At 40.5% G+C, this 17,172-nt stretch overlaps 1 protein-coding gene across 1 annotated transcript; it reads right to left on the bottom strand.

The window, feature by feature from the left end:
- Window positions 1–3,529: 3,529 nt before the first annotated feature.
- LOC122629622 lies at window positions 3,530–16,950 on the bottom strand. Its single transcript, XM_043813264.1, has 5 exons — window positions 16,441–16,950; window positions 10,891–11,129; window positions 5,361–5,501; window positions 5,093–5,230; window positions 3,530–4,474 (listed from the first exon to the last, which is right to left on the bottom strand). Exons 1-5 carry the CDS (start codon window positions 16,886–16,888, stop codon window positions 4,262–4,264), a joined length of 1,179 nt encoding a protein of 392 aa, XP_043669199.1. The 5' UTR covers window positions 16,889–16,950; the 3' UTR covers window positions 3,530–4,261.
- Between the last annotated feature and the right edge of the window lie 222 nt (window positions 16,951–17,172).

A 17,172-nucleotide genomic window follows, 5' to 3' on the forward strand; every position in this document is an offset into this window, starting at 1 on the left:
CAATGGAGGAAGATCGATGGGAGATCAAGCAGGATGGAGTATAATATGTGTGTGTGTGTGTATCTGTGATAAGTTTAAAAAATACATTATACATTCTGATGTTCAACTGTCTTTGGTTTAATATGTTACAACAGAGCGGGCTTTCTGAGGGTAGGGGCCCGTATACATATTACATATACACATGTATAATTAACTTTACTCTTCCATCCATATCTTCTGTATCATCAGACCTGTTTATATACAACATATACGAAGCAATTTATATTATTATAATTCACATTCGGTTTTATCGTGTGTCGCGATAATCAGCCGATATTTATCATATATTTATATGTATGCAGCACTATATACGTGCTCAGAACCATCAAATCAATTGTCCGAACAACTGATCCATTTTTTACAATGACATATCCGTCGTATATTGACGATAATTTTGGATTTATTTAAGATAATCTAAAGGAAAACTGATCGAATGCGTTTACACGTAATTTCTATACATGTATACAATTTTTTCTTTTCTTTTTTTCTTTTTTCTTTTTTTTTTTCTTTTTTTTTTTTTTTATTTGTTTTCTTTAAGTAAACGGAGACAGAGAGATCGCAGTCGATGAATTTTTATTTCCTTGCTTTTCGAATGGAATCACGAGAATCGAAAAAGATCGTTCAAGTTGATCTCACTTGGGAAAGAACGCGAACGATTTTTTTCGAATATTGAAATCTATACTACGTTTTAACACGTATTTCGGAAATATCGAAGGACGAAGTATTCTTGTCTGCCAAAAGTAATATTCGATTGAATTAAATATTAAATATATTTAAAGACAAAAAAAAAGGAAGGTAAAAAACGAGACGTCTAAAAGATTTAAATAAAAAAGGGACTCTCGCAAAATCCATCGATCGATCAATAATTAAATTATCAAAATCCATGTATGTATGTTAATTTTCTCTCCCTCTCTCTCTCTCTCTCTCTCTCTCTCTCTCTCTCTCTCTCTCTCTCTCTCTCTCTCTCTCTCTCTCTCTCTCCCTCAATATATCCTGTCCTCGAAGAATAAAGAAAATATTCGATTAAATGATGAAGAGTTGCTCGCACAAGAAACTCTATTCGATGCATATCACAGACACGATAATACGGCAATGAAAGTGCGCTTTTTTTTTTATTTGAATAATATGGGTATCCTTTTTTTACGTGTACACGCTCGGGAAATCACACAATACGATTGATCGATAACAGCAACGACAGAAATCATCATTTCTGTTTTAGACGTGCTTCCACTATTCTTCTGTCCCCTTTACGTGTGATCTATGATAAGCTTAAGGGCCGCCTAACGGACATTAAAAAGATCTACGACGGTATACACTTTTTGATCGAGAGCATTAATCTCGAACAACGAAGGCTTTTCTCTCGTATTCTCTACGATCGAATCGTAGGAACGTTTTTCTTCAAATTAACTCGGATACGGATCGAAACGATAAAAGAATGTTTAAAGATAAAATGTTAAAAATCTTAGAAAAAATTACGTGTAAAAGATAATAAAATCGCTCGTTGCTGGGAAATGGGGATTAAAAGATTTGCGAAGTTTCCGAGTCCGTCGATAAGATCACGTTTCTTTAGATCCGATCGTAGAAGTGAACATCAACAGAGTCGATCTTGACCGAATAAACTTATAAAAAACAAAAAGAAAAGAAAAAACAGGAGAGAGACAACGATTTCCTTCGAGAAAGAAGTTCATATATATAAAAGAATAAAAAAAAAAAAAAAAAAGAAACAAAAAAATAAGATAAATCAGTAAAATCGTTTGGACGATACCTATAATAATAATAATAATAATGATGATAATAATGATAATAATAATAATGATAATAATAAGTGATAAGTAATAAGTAATAATAATAATAATAATAATAATAATAATAATAATAATAATAATAATAATAATAATAATAATAATATACTCAGCGTGATCGATCATTCCAATGAAAAGGAAAGGATCTTTCTCTTCGATAAGAGTTCATTTGTCATATCCTAAAAAAAGAATAAAATATACGACGTGACGAGAGAATTTAAGATCGCGGCACACGCTCGCGGCATGAAACAACGCGTTCGACGAATATATGTAAATATATTCGTTTTTCTTCATCTTTCTCTCATTTTCGTTTTCTCTTTCCCTTCTATGGAGTAATACTTTTTCACAATTCTCCCACTGTCTAACCATCTCTCTCAAACGTATTAATATTATACCCTAGGATAATTCGAAGCTCAGTTAGACACTTTAAATACAAAGGTATAAGATCTTTACAAAAATAAAATAAATAATCTGAATAAATACGAATATAATAATATATAGTGTTACTGTTAATTAATAAATTATTATTATGTAGGATTATTGGAATATGTGTGCGTGCATGCGTGTACGTGTGTATGTATGTATGTATATAAGTATGTGTAAGTATGTTATGTATGTATGTATGATCTATGTACGTATATATGTATGTATGATATATGTACGTATATATGTATGTATGTAAGTACGTATGAACGGTATATGTTGAGTGTATGAATATTTGTGCAAGTGCGAGAGAGGAGTCGTAACGCGTATCGAGATACAATGTAATAATTAATAATGATAAGGATAAATAAGCGAGTTTGGTTCAAAAGTTCCTTCGAAACGATCATTATCTCGATCATAGCGTTCATTTGCCTCTCGCACTTGGCATTTTAAGGTCGATTAATCTCCTATCATTTTCTCCCTCTCATTCTTTTTCTTTGCGCATCGATTTAAAAAAAAAAAAAAAAAAAAAAAAAAAGAAAAAAAAGGAAAAAAAAATAAAAAAGAAAAAAAATTAGAAAAAGATATTAAAATAGAAAGATTAAAAAAAAAAAAAATAAAGAAAATAAAAAACATTACACACGATCATAGAACGTGTATCTAGAGTGTCGCAGGATCTTCGAAAAATTGCACTCGCACGTGCGCGTTTCGATTCGCGTTTAAAATCGATAAAAAGATCGTCGATACTTATTTGAAAATGCATTCGAATTTGAACGATCCTCGGTTCCTTCGACTTTTTCCTACGAAAAAAGCATGAACGAATCCTTCGATTCGAAGGATACACATCGGGTTCCTGCCCATCCTTTCTTTCTTTTTTTTATTTTTTTTAAATTAATCATCGTTGTTGTTGTTTCTCATCGTCTCGATCGATCCGAGAAGACTTGGAAGCTTTGAAAACTTATCGAACTTCATCGGAAGTCATTTTTCCTAGTAAAGTCTTAGGACGATCCGAGGATCTCACGGATATATTTCTTCTTCAATTAAGAAGATTAAAAATAATAATAATCATAATAATAATAATAATAATAATAATAATAATAATAATAATAATAATAATAATAATAATAATAATCATAATGATAATAATAATAATAATAATAATAATAATAATAATAATAATAATAAAAGTAATAAAAAGAAAAAAAAATACAGCAGAGATAAAATAAAAATTAAAATAAGATAAAACGGCGACGAACGAGCGAGCGTGCGAGCTCGAAAGACTTACTTTTCTCTTTTTCTTTTTTTTTTTTAGATAATCTCTAGAGTAGACACACCGTTAGAGAAGCGATAGACGCGAAGAATCGACACGCTCGATTTCCTTTGTATAATCTCTTTCTTCTTCCCTCTCCTTTTCTCTTCTTCTCTTTCTCTCTCTTTCTTTCTTTCTGTCTATCCTTTTTCTCTCCTCATTTCGGCGCGTTTCGTTTAATAATAATTACGGACTACGGCGGCGAAAACCGATGGGCTCTATTAACGTACGACTCTTGTCTTCGTCTTTCTTTCCTTCTCTCCATTTCTATATTTCGAAACATCATTCTCGTGGGAGCGTCCCGAAGATTCATTCTTAAATCAATCTCGAAATCGAATTCGAATCTGTATACGAAAGAACAAAGTTGCATGACCGAATTCGTTCGCGTAAACTCCATTTCGAATTCGATTATCTGAGAAATGTAAATGAATTCAAACGGAAGCTGTATCTAAATCCTCTCTCGGATTCTTCCTTTTTAACGAATCTTTCGATCCTGTTATTCTCCCACTGTTACAAAAATTTCTTCGTCCCTCGTTGATATCCCCTAAGAAAACGGTGCGTTTTGTATTAAACGACGCGTTTCAGTTCAGGAAGATATTGATATCGTTTCGAGATCTGGTCGTTCCGTTTTTCTAAAATGGGCGAGTCGTCGCCTTGTAGCCCTTCTTCGGCTTCCGCCTTGCCGTCCTCAGGATTCTAAGCCCCGACGTAAATGCTCGAACACCTGCACGACGTATTCGAGACCGTTCATGTAGTCCCGAAAGATCAGCCAGTCGCGTAAATCGCGATACGTCGCGGACGACGACATCGAGCGGTACTCCGTCGACATTGCGTTCCTCGTTACGTCGGGTCGTAAGGTCACAGCACGTTCCATCAACGCGACCTGAAGCTCACATAGGACCTGCGAAAAGAAGGAAGGAAAAAGCCCTGTTAACAAAAAAAAAGCAAACTAACCACTAGCTTTGCAAAAGAGAGAAAGAGAGATAAAGAGAGTACGGAATGCATGCAACGCGGAATCGCCGATTGGAAGGGCTGTAGAAAAAAAAGAAAAGAAAGAAAAAAAGAACAAATAAAACAAGAGAGGTGCTTCGATCGAACGAATTTTTGCACACGACAACTACGGAATCGAGGCCGGTGATATTATTGAAAGAGTAATGAAAAAAGAAAAAAGAAAAACAACCGATGTGGAACTCGGCCGAGTGTCGGTACCTCTCGAATGATCGGACGAGGAGTTTGCGGTTCTTTCGAGATCCGTACTCCAAGTATCTTTAAACGCGACTCGGCGTTTACGTAAAATCGCTCATAAAACTGGCGAAATGCTTTTTATACCGTTCGCGAGTACGACGTAGAGACGGTGGCAAACAGCGGCAACGTTATTTCAAACCTGATCGTTCAACGACGACGAGTTCGAGTTGGCCATTGTGAAAGTCGAGCATAACGGCTAATTACTCGCGATTTGCGGACTTTTACGGGATCACGGGTTTCTACCGGGCATAGATAAAGTCTTCTAAACACTCACCGTTCGGAGCTTGAATTCGGTATCCTTAAACTGATCGCGAAACTCGAGACCGTTGTCCTCTTGGTCCCATACAATTTGCTCGAGACCAACCGCGTATTTCTGCATGTACTCGTACGCATCAAGCAGCGACCTATCAAGCTGAAATATTTGAAGGAAGAAAGAAAAAAAAAAAAGAAAAAAAAGAGAGAGAGAAGAAAAAAAGACCGATTAAAAAATTCTCCTAAATCAACGTCGACGTCGATAAAACGAATCCTCGAATCGAACATACCTCCAAACTGTCCAAATATTGTTGCTGCAATTGTTCGCCCAATTGCTTCGGTATATCCTTCTTACTAGGCAACCAATCGTAATGATTGTCCTTCCACTGCAAGTGCCAATCGGCGAAGTCAACTTTAAAAGTCCGTTTGATCTGCAATGACGATAAATATTCTCGTATTAGATTCGCGAGATATTCGAAATCTCCTGATAGAGTATACGACGTTTATATGTATGGAGTTAGCTATGCATTCTCCTCTCATTGTTTATTCTTCGTTATTCTATGCACCGAAGGATTAAAAAACTTGTAACATACATACGCGTACGTACATACGTTGAACGCGTAAAAAGCAACGCTCGGTAACGTTTAGTCAGCGATTACTTTGATAACCCTCGTTCCTAGTAATAGACGACGGAAAACACGGAGATGAGAGGTGAAGAAGCAAGAGGGGAAGGAATAAGACACGTGAGTGAGTAAGCTAGCCCGAAACACGAACACGGAGAGTGTTCGCTGACTTTTTGGGAATTACTGGGCCACTGCACGCAAATGTCGTGGCTATTGGGTTCCTTTAAGCAGAAACTACTAGGAACACAAGGCGCCAGGGCAGACACGTTAATTGTCCCAACACGATATCGCTGGTATTCGGAGCTCGAGTCGACATGAATCATTCGAAGTGTTAGCTGGAAGCGAGAACGAGACAGATATTATACGAGAAAGAGAGAAAATAAAAGAGGAGGGGATCGAAACCCTCGATTTTATGTAACTATTCGAGATCGCAAAGCGTTCCGCGAATTTCTAAGCGCCGTTCGTACAATCGTTTACGAAGCACGAGCTGTACCAAAGCTCAAGGCCGTTTTCAGCTACGACGTTCGTACGACAATTTTCAACGAAGTTTAATATGCCGTTGTATGAAAAAAAAAAAAAAAAAGAAAGAAAGAAAAAGGGTCTCAGCAAATAACACATTCCCGATAGGATAACGAACCTAGTGATTCTGCACGGCTCGATAATAACCGATATATATATATATATATATATATATATATATATTTCTTTTCTTCTTGTTTAACGAGAAAACGAACGATATTAACAATCCGAGTTCGTGAGATAATCGAAAATCGGTTACCTAGCGCAAAGACAACAGGATGATCGAAAATCGCAAGAAAGCGCGTGCCTGAAAAGAGGACCGCGTGGTCTCACGATCGATAATTCTCTTCTTTCTCTTTCTTTCTCGTTCTTTCTCTCGGGTGCGCTCCAAGGCACGATCGATCGGAGGTACCTGCGCTTGCCGATCCTGCTCTTGTCTCTTCTTTAGAGATCCTCTCCACGCCCAGATCATTACGAAACCCTTTCGAAGACGATAGAAATGTGCCGTTCGTCTTTGCCTCTTTCCAACTCTCCGAGAGAAACTTTGTATAAGCCGCGAACGAGGAGAGAACACCCATTGGGGAATATCGTTGCGTCACGCGAAACACGTTCTTATTAATCCTCTTCGAGCCGATCCCGGGCCACCCAAAACGATAAGGAAAAAAGATAACTCCGAAGACTCAACTCCTTCTCGCGTAACAAACTATCTAATTAAACGCGATTCCACGATAATCCCATTGTAATTTGATAAATTCATCTTGATCATGAGTTAACGTAGCTACATCAATCTCTCGTTAAAAATATTCAATGACATCGCATGACTCTCTACTTTCTCATGGTTATTTCACCCTTCGCTTACTTCCCTCCCTTGAAAAGAAAAAAGAAAAAAAATAAATAAATAAAAGAAAGACAACAAGAACCAACAACGAAAAGAAAAAGAAGAAAATAGAAGAATCTCATTTATTATTCTCTCTCATACAGACTCCGCGTTTTATGACCCGTTTATCACGACGACACGGTGATTCTCATTCCTTCTATACTTTTCTGTAGCGATTTTAAAAAAAAGTCTAACTTTCGAATACGTTTCCGAGGAGTTTGCTATAACGGACGTTGTTGCTGTTGCCGAGTGTTACACCGGACCGGAGAGAACACAGTGTTCTTTTCCTACGAGACGCGATAGTCTAGCGTGAATGAGAGAAGGTGAGAGAAAGAGAGAGACAGAGAGAGAGAGACAGAGAAAGAGAGAGAGAGAGAGAGAGAGAGAGAGTAAGGAGAGGGAAAACAGAAGGAAGGGAGACGAGGAGGGAGAAGGAAGAAAAAGGAAAGGAAGAAAGGAATTGTCGCTAACAACCACTGGCGGCGAGCAAATCGTGGCGCGGGTCTTTTGTGCCTCGTAAAAGTCTCGACGGCCACACCGGTGCACGAATAATCGTAAAACCGGGCTGCAAACTGGCAGGAAGTAGGCTGGCAGGAGTAGGTACGACGGTGTCTCTCTCTTTCTCTTTCTCTCTCTCTCTCTGTTTCTCCTTCTTCGTCTTCCTCCCGGTCTATAAGGCGCTCTTTTTCTCTCACTCGCTCTTTCGAACGAGTGAAGAGAAAGAGAAGGAGAGAACCCGTCAAAATCAATTAGCTTCTCGGTCTTTTTTCTAGCGCGGTTTCACCGCTTATTAGAAGTTATAAAATTTCGGTGAGTCGGTCTCGGTCGAACTGATCGAAAATCGTTCGCGACTCGTCACTGGAAAGGATTAAAAAGACTAAGGAAAAGAGGAAGAGAGAGAGAGAGAGAAAGAGAGATGGAAAGAGACATATATACAGACAGTCAGAGACAGAGACAGAGAAAGAGAAAGGAGAGAGACAGAAAGAGACATACGGACAGACAGAGACAGAGACAGAGACAGAGACAGAGAGAGATAGAAAGAGAGAACTCGCGATTTGGACGTATTTCGAGAATGAATGAGAGGAAGAAGCGTAGGAGGGAGGGAGGAGTAGAGAAAGAGTAGGAGGAGACGAGACGAGAGGAAAGTCACGCGCCAAGAGAAAATATGTCAGCGCGAGGGAGCCGTACACGACGAGTCGATATGCAAGAAGCGCAGTGGCACTTGCTGCCAGGGGGATATGTGTCGTAGTGTATATATCGAGGAGAGTAGATACGCTGGCGCGTTGTATATCCGGTCTTGCCTTTAGTATGCAGGCGGAGTATGCCTGTGGCGTATGGCTGTGTCCCGTCCGCGGTTCGGGAGAGGGGGCAGCTTCCGATTCTGATTTATTGGAATCCTCCACTTCCGATATTTTATCCGATGCCTTCACGTCGTGAGCTACCTTTTTCTCTTTTTATCACATGTGCGAAGGACGATGAAATAAAAGAGCTAGTTTAACGGAGAAACATTATTTTCTCGAAGACTTCCTCGAACCGTTCCATCCACTTTGCAACCCTTTCATGTTGCTCCAAACGAGCGATCCGTTTATATCATCTTTCTACCTATCTTTCTTCCTTGCTTGCTTTTATTTCTTCTTCTTTCTCTTTTCTCCTTTCGCCGCACATCGTCTTGATAATTCTTATTTAAATTTGACGCAATAATTATCGTTACACCGTAATATCTCTTATTATCTTTAAATACCAATCTCAAACTCGCATATCTCCGACATCGTCTACGAATATTCGAATAAAATATCTATCCGTCTATACCCTTTGCTTTCCTTCGTTTAAAACGATAACGAGTGGCGAATGATGACGTCAGTGGACCACCAGACAGTATGTCGCCGCAACTTGCTATCAGGCAAGGCGCACCTGCGTCTTCCTGCATTGGAGTCACCGCGGGAAAGAAAGAAAGAAAGAAAGAAAGAAAGAAAGAAGAAAGGAAGGAAGGAAGGAAGGAAGGAAAGAGAGAGAGAGAGAGAGAGAAAAAGAGAGAGAGAGAGAAAGAAAGTTATGCGAATCGAATTCTCTTCTTTTTCTTTTCCATCATCCCATCGTACTCGACGAGTCCTTCTTCTCGCGTCCAAAACGAATCCGATATCGAATTATGCGCTGACTTAGAAAACATCGGTGTCGTGTATCGTCGTACGATGATGTAACGCGGGCTGGGCCCTTTCGACGCGTTTGAATCCCCTCTCAAACCTCCCCCACCACCACCCCTTCTCTATGTCGTAGTCACGACGCCGGAACCAAGGCCTTCGCATAAGCGCCCTTTGTGGTCGTGCGCGAAATCCGCTGACTTTTTTCGCATCCCCTTCCTTCTCCTCCTCCTCCTCTTCTTCTTCTTCTTCTTCTTCTTTTCTACACCTGATCATCTTGAGATCATCCGACATTCTTAGTATTCCGTGATTATGATCAAATAATGATACAAGAGGTATTCCATCGAAAATGAAGCACTTTTCATTCGTTATTCGATTATTGGTCGAATTCGATAATTGACGGATCGTCAAAATGATGAAAAGTCAATCGAAATGGATAAAGTTTAAACGATCGATAAATTATATTTTGAGCGACATAATCGAGAAATCTTTGACGTTTCTCGTTTCAATAATTATTATAATCTTTACGATATTGGCGAGAAAAATAACGGCGAAGACAAAGTCTTTAGAACTTACGTAAGAAGTTCTTAAAGATCTTTCTCTTGTAAGGGAATAAGATTCGGAGCAGGAAGCGAACGTGACGAAAAGGAGATCGATTTCGATTTCAGATCTCCAAGAATTGGGTCGGACGCATAAGGACGTCCAGTTATAGACCCGGAATCGCGAGGACGCGTGTGCACGATGCATAAATCGAGGGAACGAGCCTAATGTATGATGAAAAGGGGGAAAGAGTATAGTTTCGCGTGCGACCGCAGTTTCGTCGTGCCTTTGTGGTTTACCCGATACGCCTATCCTTTTTTCGGAGCGCTTCGGGAAAAGAAGGAGAAGGAGAAAGCTTAGGGAACGAGACGAGCCTGATGTACTGTCCTTGGTGGGTAGATAATGAGCCACGTTTGGGAAGGAGACTCTTCCTACTTGTTATTCGATCATCCTTCTCCTCGCCGTTTCGTGATATATACCATGAAAGCTATTATTTCTTTTTCCTTTTGGAATCCGGTTGAACCGTGTAACATGTATTTCGTGTGAGAATAATATGAAAACAAAAAAGAAAAAAAAAAAAATCAAAAAAATCGATCTGATTTATTTACTTAATTCTTCGAACGTACCGAACGAACCGATTCACCTGCTGACCTTATTCACTCTCTAATGCTATACATACGTTTGAACTACGATAAAACGAAATAGACACGAGCAAACAAGTCGAAGATAAATCGATCACACTTTTCTTCGCAATTAAATCCGTCGAAAGTTGATATCGGTCAGAGATGAAAGAAAGGAGAAGATCGGAAGGCAAGAACGGCGAACCATTAAGTAAAAGCCGAGATCTCTTTCGAGTGTCTGCCAGCGACACGTAGAACCACGATCGACGTCGTCCGTACCGCCGGAAGTACTGCCATAACTGCCTTCCGCTCGAGCTTCCCTCCTCTCCGCGCGCATGCTCGATCCCCCAAGCAGAAGTCACGCCGGTAATTATCGAGGCATCGATGAGTTTGATCTTCCGATGAGTTGGGCTTCTCTTTTCGGGAGTCCCAATTTACGATGAGGAGAACGTTTAACCAACGCCATGAATTTATACGTATAAATGGCGTATGAATGTACTCACGTAATCGTCTCGAAAGAGTTGTGCGTGCATCAGAGCGGTTTTAGCCTGTACCACGACCTGCGTTAGTAGTTGCACGTCCCGCAATTGTTCGACGTCGGGATCACCATCGAAGTCTTCGGCGGCGAGACCACAGGGATTTACCCACTTTGGTGGTGAACTCAGTCGTCTGGCATTGACAGTCATTGTCGGAGCTCCGTTTACCGAGGCCACGAGCAAGGTGACTACAAGACTGCTTAACCCTGAAATAACACCGAAGTTTTGCCGTTTACAAATAATTGTTAACGTTATTCTATACAATAATATCGCATGAATACTTTGATATATTTAACAATCCCTATAAAGATAAAGTTTCGAAATAGTAACCGATTGAATCACGACGAGATGGAAATTATTATCGTTTGGCACACTATGCCCAAAACTAATTTCTTTCTCTCTCTCTCTCTCTCTCTCTCTCTTTTGCTTTTCGATAATTATCGAATTTGACACGCGAATTTCAACGAGTATGCCCCGGAGAAGCGATCGAAGGAAGCTTCCGGGCGTCGGCCCTTTCGAAATCTCTCTTTCGCGACTCAAATCGAAGGAGGGTGGTCATGTTTCGTCGATAGTAAGCGACCTAAATGGTAGATTTCGATCGGTCCCGTCTTATGATCATCCGGCAGTTTCGGAATCACCGTTGCTCGTCGAATTACGTCCCCGCGAATTCCTCGTCGCATTATTTCACGAGTTACGACCCTTGATGAGGGGCCTCGCCTCTCGGCGCGCGCAACGGTTCGTCGATGGAGACGACGAGGACGACGACGCTACTTGCGTTCTCTTCTCTCTCTTTCTTTTTCTCTTTTTCTTTTTCTCTCTGTCTCTCTCTCTCTCTCTCTCTCTCTCTCTTTCTCTTTTAATGCTTCTCGATTCATGATCGAAAAGAATCGAGAGTTCGAAAGGTGCCCACCTCCAGTTCCAAGTCATTTACATCGTACGGTAATTTTATTTGGCGTAACGAGAAATCGTAATTACACTCGCTCGTGTTGCGTCCGCGAGCCGATAATTCTCATTTGCCGAGATAATTTTTCGAAATTATCCCTTTCTTTATTTCTCGAAGAAACGACTCTTAACGGTTCGCCGATCGTGCAGACACGCGGAAGGATTTAGGTAGGCAGGTATTTTCTTTTTCCTATCTTTTCTTTTCCTTTCTTTTCTTTTCTTCTTTTTCCTTTCCTTTTCTTTTCCTTTTTCTTTTTCTATTCTTTTTTCTTCGCCTTCAACGTTGAAACAAACCGTGTCTCGACGATAGAAAACTTTTTAATTTCCAATCGGAGGAGAGTTTCGCGCGCGGCCTTGAAAAACGTTCGGGAGAACATCCTTCGCTAGTCCGTACGTACGAAATCAAAATTTAATATTACGTGGACTCGTACGATGCAGCGCGTGCACGTGAAGAAGGAAAATGATAGGAGAGAGGGGAGAGAGCGAGGGTCACATCGTGCATTTTAATGAGCGCCACTAAAAGTTCGATTCGTTTTCTTTCTGACGGACAGGTATATATCGATAATTCGTCGGTCAACTTAAATTTTCGTGTTATAATTCGAAAGTAGAACGACCCTGATGGCGAACTTATTTTCTCCGAGAGAAGAAGGAAAATAAAAAAGAAAAAAAAAAGAAAACAAAAATAAATGTAACAAGTAAAAAAAAAAAAAAAAAGAAAAAGAGAAATGAATATTCTGTGATCGAGCTGGGCGGTCGGTCGCGTGCCAGAAAGTCAAAAGATTGCATTGGAATTTTTCTTATGACAGATAAGTCACACGGTTGGTTAGATAATTGAAGAAAGAACATCGCGAGATATATGATCGGCTTAATGCGCCGTGCCGAGAAAGTCACGTGAAATCGAATTCACGTTTTCTACCGACACGTGCGCGCTTTTACTATGAAGGATTTATTTTAAACGAGAATTGGAATCAAAAATATAAGATCTATTTTTCGAAAAGTTCGAAGGATACCGGATCAAGATCCGATCGTTTTTCTTCCGATGGTTCATCGACGCGAAAAGCAGTCCAATTAACGTTCCGTAATAATGTCAGATAAAATCCATTAAATGTATTTATAGACGTGTATGTATATATATATATATATATATAACTATTTCTTCGTCAACGTAAGAAAAAAAAAAAGAAAAAGAAAAAATGATACGACGAAAGACGAGAAAAGTGTAAAGAAAAAACGGTGAAAGAGTCTTACAGCAGATTCATACTTTCATTCTGAATATATTGCGAAAACTAAGTAAAATTCTACTTGTCTTGGGATAACTCGTATAGAAAAGCGAGGAACGACGGAAAAGTGGCGACACTCGGTACAAGGTATTTTTATCGTCCGCAGGAGTAATTTCGCAGGCCGCAATCGTATATCCTTACTCGTATCGCGCATAAACGCATGTAGGTACGTATCTAAGTACGTGGATACGCATGTACGTAGTACTTTCTCTTGGTCTCTTTAATTACGCCGCCTTTTTTCCTCGCGCGGTACGTTTAATCGAGTACGATTAGCGACCATCCGTCGAACGATTAGCCAAATTAGTCACGGAGAGAAAGGGAACGAACGAAACGAAACGAAGCGAATGCAAGAATGCGACTTTCTGAGGAAAGCGAGTAATGGTAAAATACAAAAATAAAAAATAAGAAAAAAATAAGCAAAATGAAAGATACGAGATGAAAGAAAAAGAAAGAGAACAAAAAACGAAATGAATGAAAAAAACGAAAATGTGAAAAGAAGAAGAAGAAGAAGAAGGACGGTAAATCCGTGAAAAGTCATGATTTCGTCGTTGTTGAAAGTATCTTGCGAGAGTTAGAAAAGCGGTCTTTTTCCTTTGGATCATCGGAGGCGATTCTCAGGGCCTACCTCAACGATGAACGCACGAACGACGGCGTTCCAACGAAATTCCAGAGAATCCGTGCTCTTCGAAGGAGAGTTGGCCGCCGCCGCCGCCGTCGTCGTCGTCGTCGTCGTCGTCGTCGTCGTCGTCGTCGTCGTCGTCGTAGTCGTAGCCCTAGCCCTAGCCACAACCGTAGTCGTAGTCGTAGTCGTCGTTCGTACACTTGCGGAGAGGACGGAGAGGGGAAAAAAGTAAGGCGCGCAGAGAAGCGCATCATCTGCGCTCTCGCGCGCGCTCGCTCGCCGTGCGCCGGCAAGAAAGACGATGAAAAATGCGCTAATGGCGCACTGTCCTCGCATTGCTCGCGACAATTATACCCCATTAGAGCCGGCCCCGCGGCTGCCCCTTTCCTACCGTTCCGCGTCCATGCTCGTACCTCCGCGCGTTGCGGTAGGTCGCGACGCGTACGCGCGAGAGCTTACAACGCAAGCGCGAGACTCGCTCGAAATCGAGACTCTCGAGACTCTTGGAGACTCTCGATGCACCTGTCCGACCTCCGAAGTATTTCCTGCCTTCCGATTTTTTTTTTTCGATCCATATCTCTTTCTCTTTATCTCTTCCTTTCTTATTTCGTTCCTTCCTTTATTTTTATCTAGAAATCGTTATCTGACATAAGCAACGATAAAATAAAATCGTCAAATCTTCTCTCCTCACTTTTTCATGTTTTATATATTTCACTAATTACCAGCTTAACCAAATGTTCATTGAAAAGTTAAAGATAGGTTTGAAGATGACCGTACTTTTGAAAAATGAAAAGAAAAAGAAAAGAAGAGTGGGAAGAAGAAAGTAGTAATCCGATAGAGAGTGAAAGAAAAATAAATGGTTTGACGAGTCAAAAATGACTACCTGCCATTGGAACCACCTGTGGGAGTCGCACGCGCTCAACAGGTGGGCTTCCGTGGCATCCTCCTTCCTATTGAATCCAATTCCTTCTATCAAAATGCTTGAATGACCTACTTAACGTTCCATTCAATAGATTAAATGTATTCGTAGTACTCGATATCGTTTCGCGGTATCGTACCCTACAGCGTACCGAGAAATTTCATTTTCCTGCAGAGCGAAATTCGAAGTGAATGATATAGATGAAAGAGGGATCGAGAGGTGGACGATCGAGAGATCTAATCGATCGACTTGGACCGGATCGTGTTGCTCTTCTCTCTCGGTATGACAGAAAGAAAAAAAAAAAGAAAAAAAGGAAAAGACCACTAATGACTAACGAATCATTGTCGATCATTAAAGAATCGAAACTATTTGACGAAGTCGGCTGTACGAGCAAAGTATGTATCGATAAGAAGGACCATAACGAGGTGGATGACTAATGCGTTCATCGGCTTGCTCGAAAGTGACGTCAAGCGCGGTAGAAAGAGAGAGAGAGAGAGAGAGAGAGAGAGAGAGAGAGAGAGAGAGAGAGTCTCGAAGTAGGCAGAGGACGCCACCGTGAATCGATCAGCCGTTAGGTTTGCTCCTTCGATCTCGTCCATTTCGTCGATCGCAATGGATGCATCGCCAAGATCGAAGATCGAAGATCGAAGAAAGAAAGGTGTCACTAGAAAGGAGAAAGATGCGAACGGTTACGTAAGAGTGCCGCTCGAGCCGATGCATTCTTCGCGCGTGATCGATTCAAGCACGGTGCATCGTGCATCGAAGATGGGCTCGTGGTGAAATCTAGAAAGGGAAAACGTAGTAGAATGCCTTTTCGATCGGTGTCGTACAAGTTTATAACGTGAACGTCAAAAAGTTCAAAAGGGATTAGACCTGGTTTTCCCCCTTTTTCTTTCTTTTTTTTTTTTTTTGATCCAAAATATGAAAGATGGAATCAGAAAAAAAAATGTATTTTGTAATGATTCCAAGTGTATACGTGCTTTCCTATCCGATTATGGCCAATAAATTATTCGAAAGGATCAATTTTATATCGGTTGTTTACGACAGGCTATATCTTTTTCGTTTATTGAAATGACTATTTACGATCCTTGTGTTTGTATCGAATGAGTTCTAGGTGGTCCGAACGGGTAAACAACCAAAATTGCAACTATATAACATAATCGTATGCAAAGGCATACGACGTATCCCGATGGATACGTATATATAGATTCGAAATCATTTCGAGGAAATCGTCGTTACCGGATACGGACATATTTTTACGGCGCTAACAGATAGAAGCCACTGCCGCACCGCCGGATAGCTTTGTTTGCTGATTAAGAAAGATCGTTTGTGTAATCGGTCAACTATTATATTTGTTGCATTGTATTCACGTTAAATCGACTACGATCTTTAACATAGTATCGAGAGAGATGTCGACTCCGCTTAACGTAGATAAGGAGAAAATTGATCCTCATAATAAACTTATCGAAGCGGACGTAATTGAGATCTTAAAAAATAACTAATACGATCTTTCTCGTTATCGCGAAGGAGTAATACAAAAAGGGATCGATAGTTCTCTTCTTGTAGCTAACTATCGAAAGATATTTATGAAGATAAATATGCTAAAGGAAAAAAGGAAAAAGGAGAAAAAGAAAAACGATGACGTCAACTAAAAGTAAAAGAGACACGAGAAAGAAACCAAAAAGAAAAGGAAAAGAAAAGGAAAAAAAAAGAGAAACAATTTCGATACGACGAAATCGTAAATATCGACTTACTGAGCCACGTGGTCGTGGTGATGGATAACAAGCATCGTCTCGATCGTACCCCCCGATCGTCGTCGCAAGAAGAGGAGGCGCGCGCTCGGCACACATCGGAATCACGTCGGAAGTGTCTCTGCGCGGAAACGTCGTCGTTCCCGCACGAGGAACAATGACAACAATTCCGGTAGCAAGCGCGAGCGCAACAAGTAGAGCGGCAAATTCGAGAAGGATCATCGAGAAGATGCGGTATCTGTCGATCGTTTCCCTCCTTGGCGAATTCCTTCGTCGTTTTCATCTTCGTCATTGTCGTCGTCGTCGTCGTCGTCGTCGTCGTCATCATGGCAACACTTTGCTCCTCGCGATTTAACATCCTATGGGACGTAGTCCTCTGATCGCGCAGAAGAATAGCTTCCATCGTCATCGGTTCTCTCTCGATGCTGATCACTGTATCCTCCACGATCATGATCGCATCACACTTTAATAACACTCTCGTTGCTCGAGGGCACACACGCGCGTGTCGCGAGATCCGTACGCGGCAAACAGAGACAGATATATATATATATATACCTATATGTATATATATGTATATATATATGTAGAGAGAGAGAGAAAGAGAGAGAGAGAGGGTATGGATGACTCTCTCGCGATTGTTAATGTCTCTTCGATTTGAATCTTTTTCTTTTTCTTTGAAGAGCTTCCTCATATACGATCTCTCTTTTTCGGATGAACACCGATCACCGATATGTA

Source organism: Vespula pensylvanica, chromosome 5 (genome assembly GCF_014466175.1).
Source record: "Vespula pensylvanica isolate Volc-1 chromosome 5, ASM1446617v1, whole genome shotgun sequence".
NCBI classification, from domain to species: Eukaryota; Metazoa; Arthropoda; class Insecta; order Hymenoptera; family Vespidae; genus Vespula; species Vespula pensylvanica.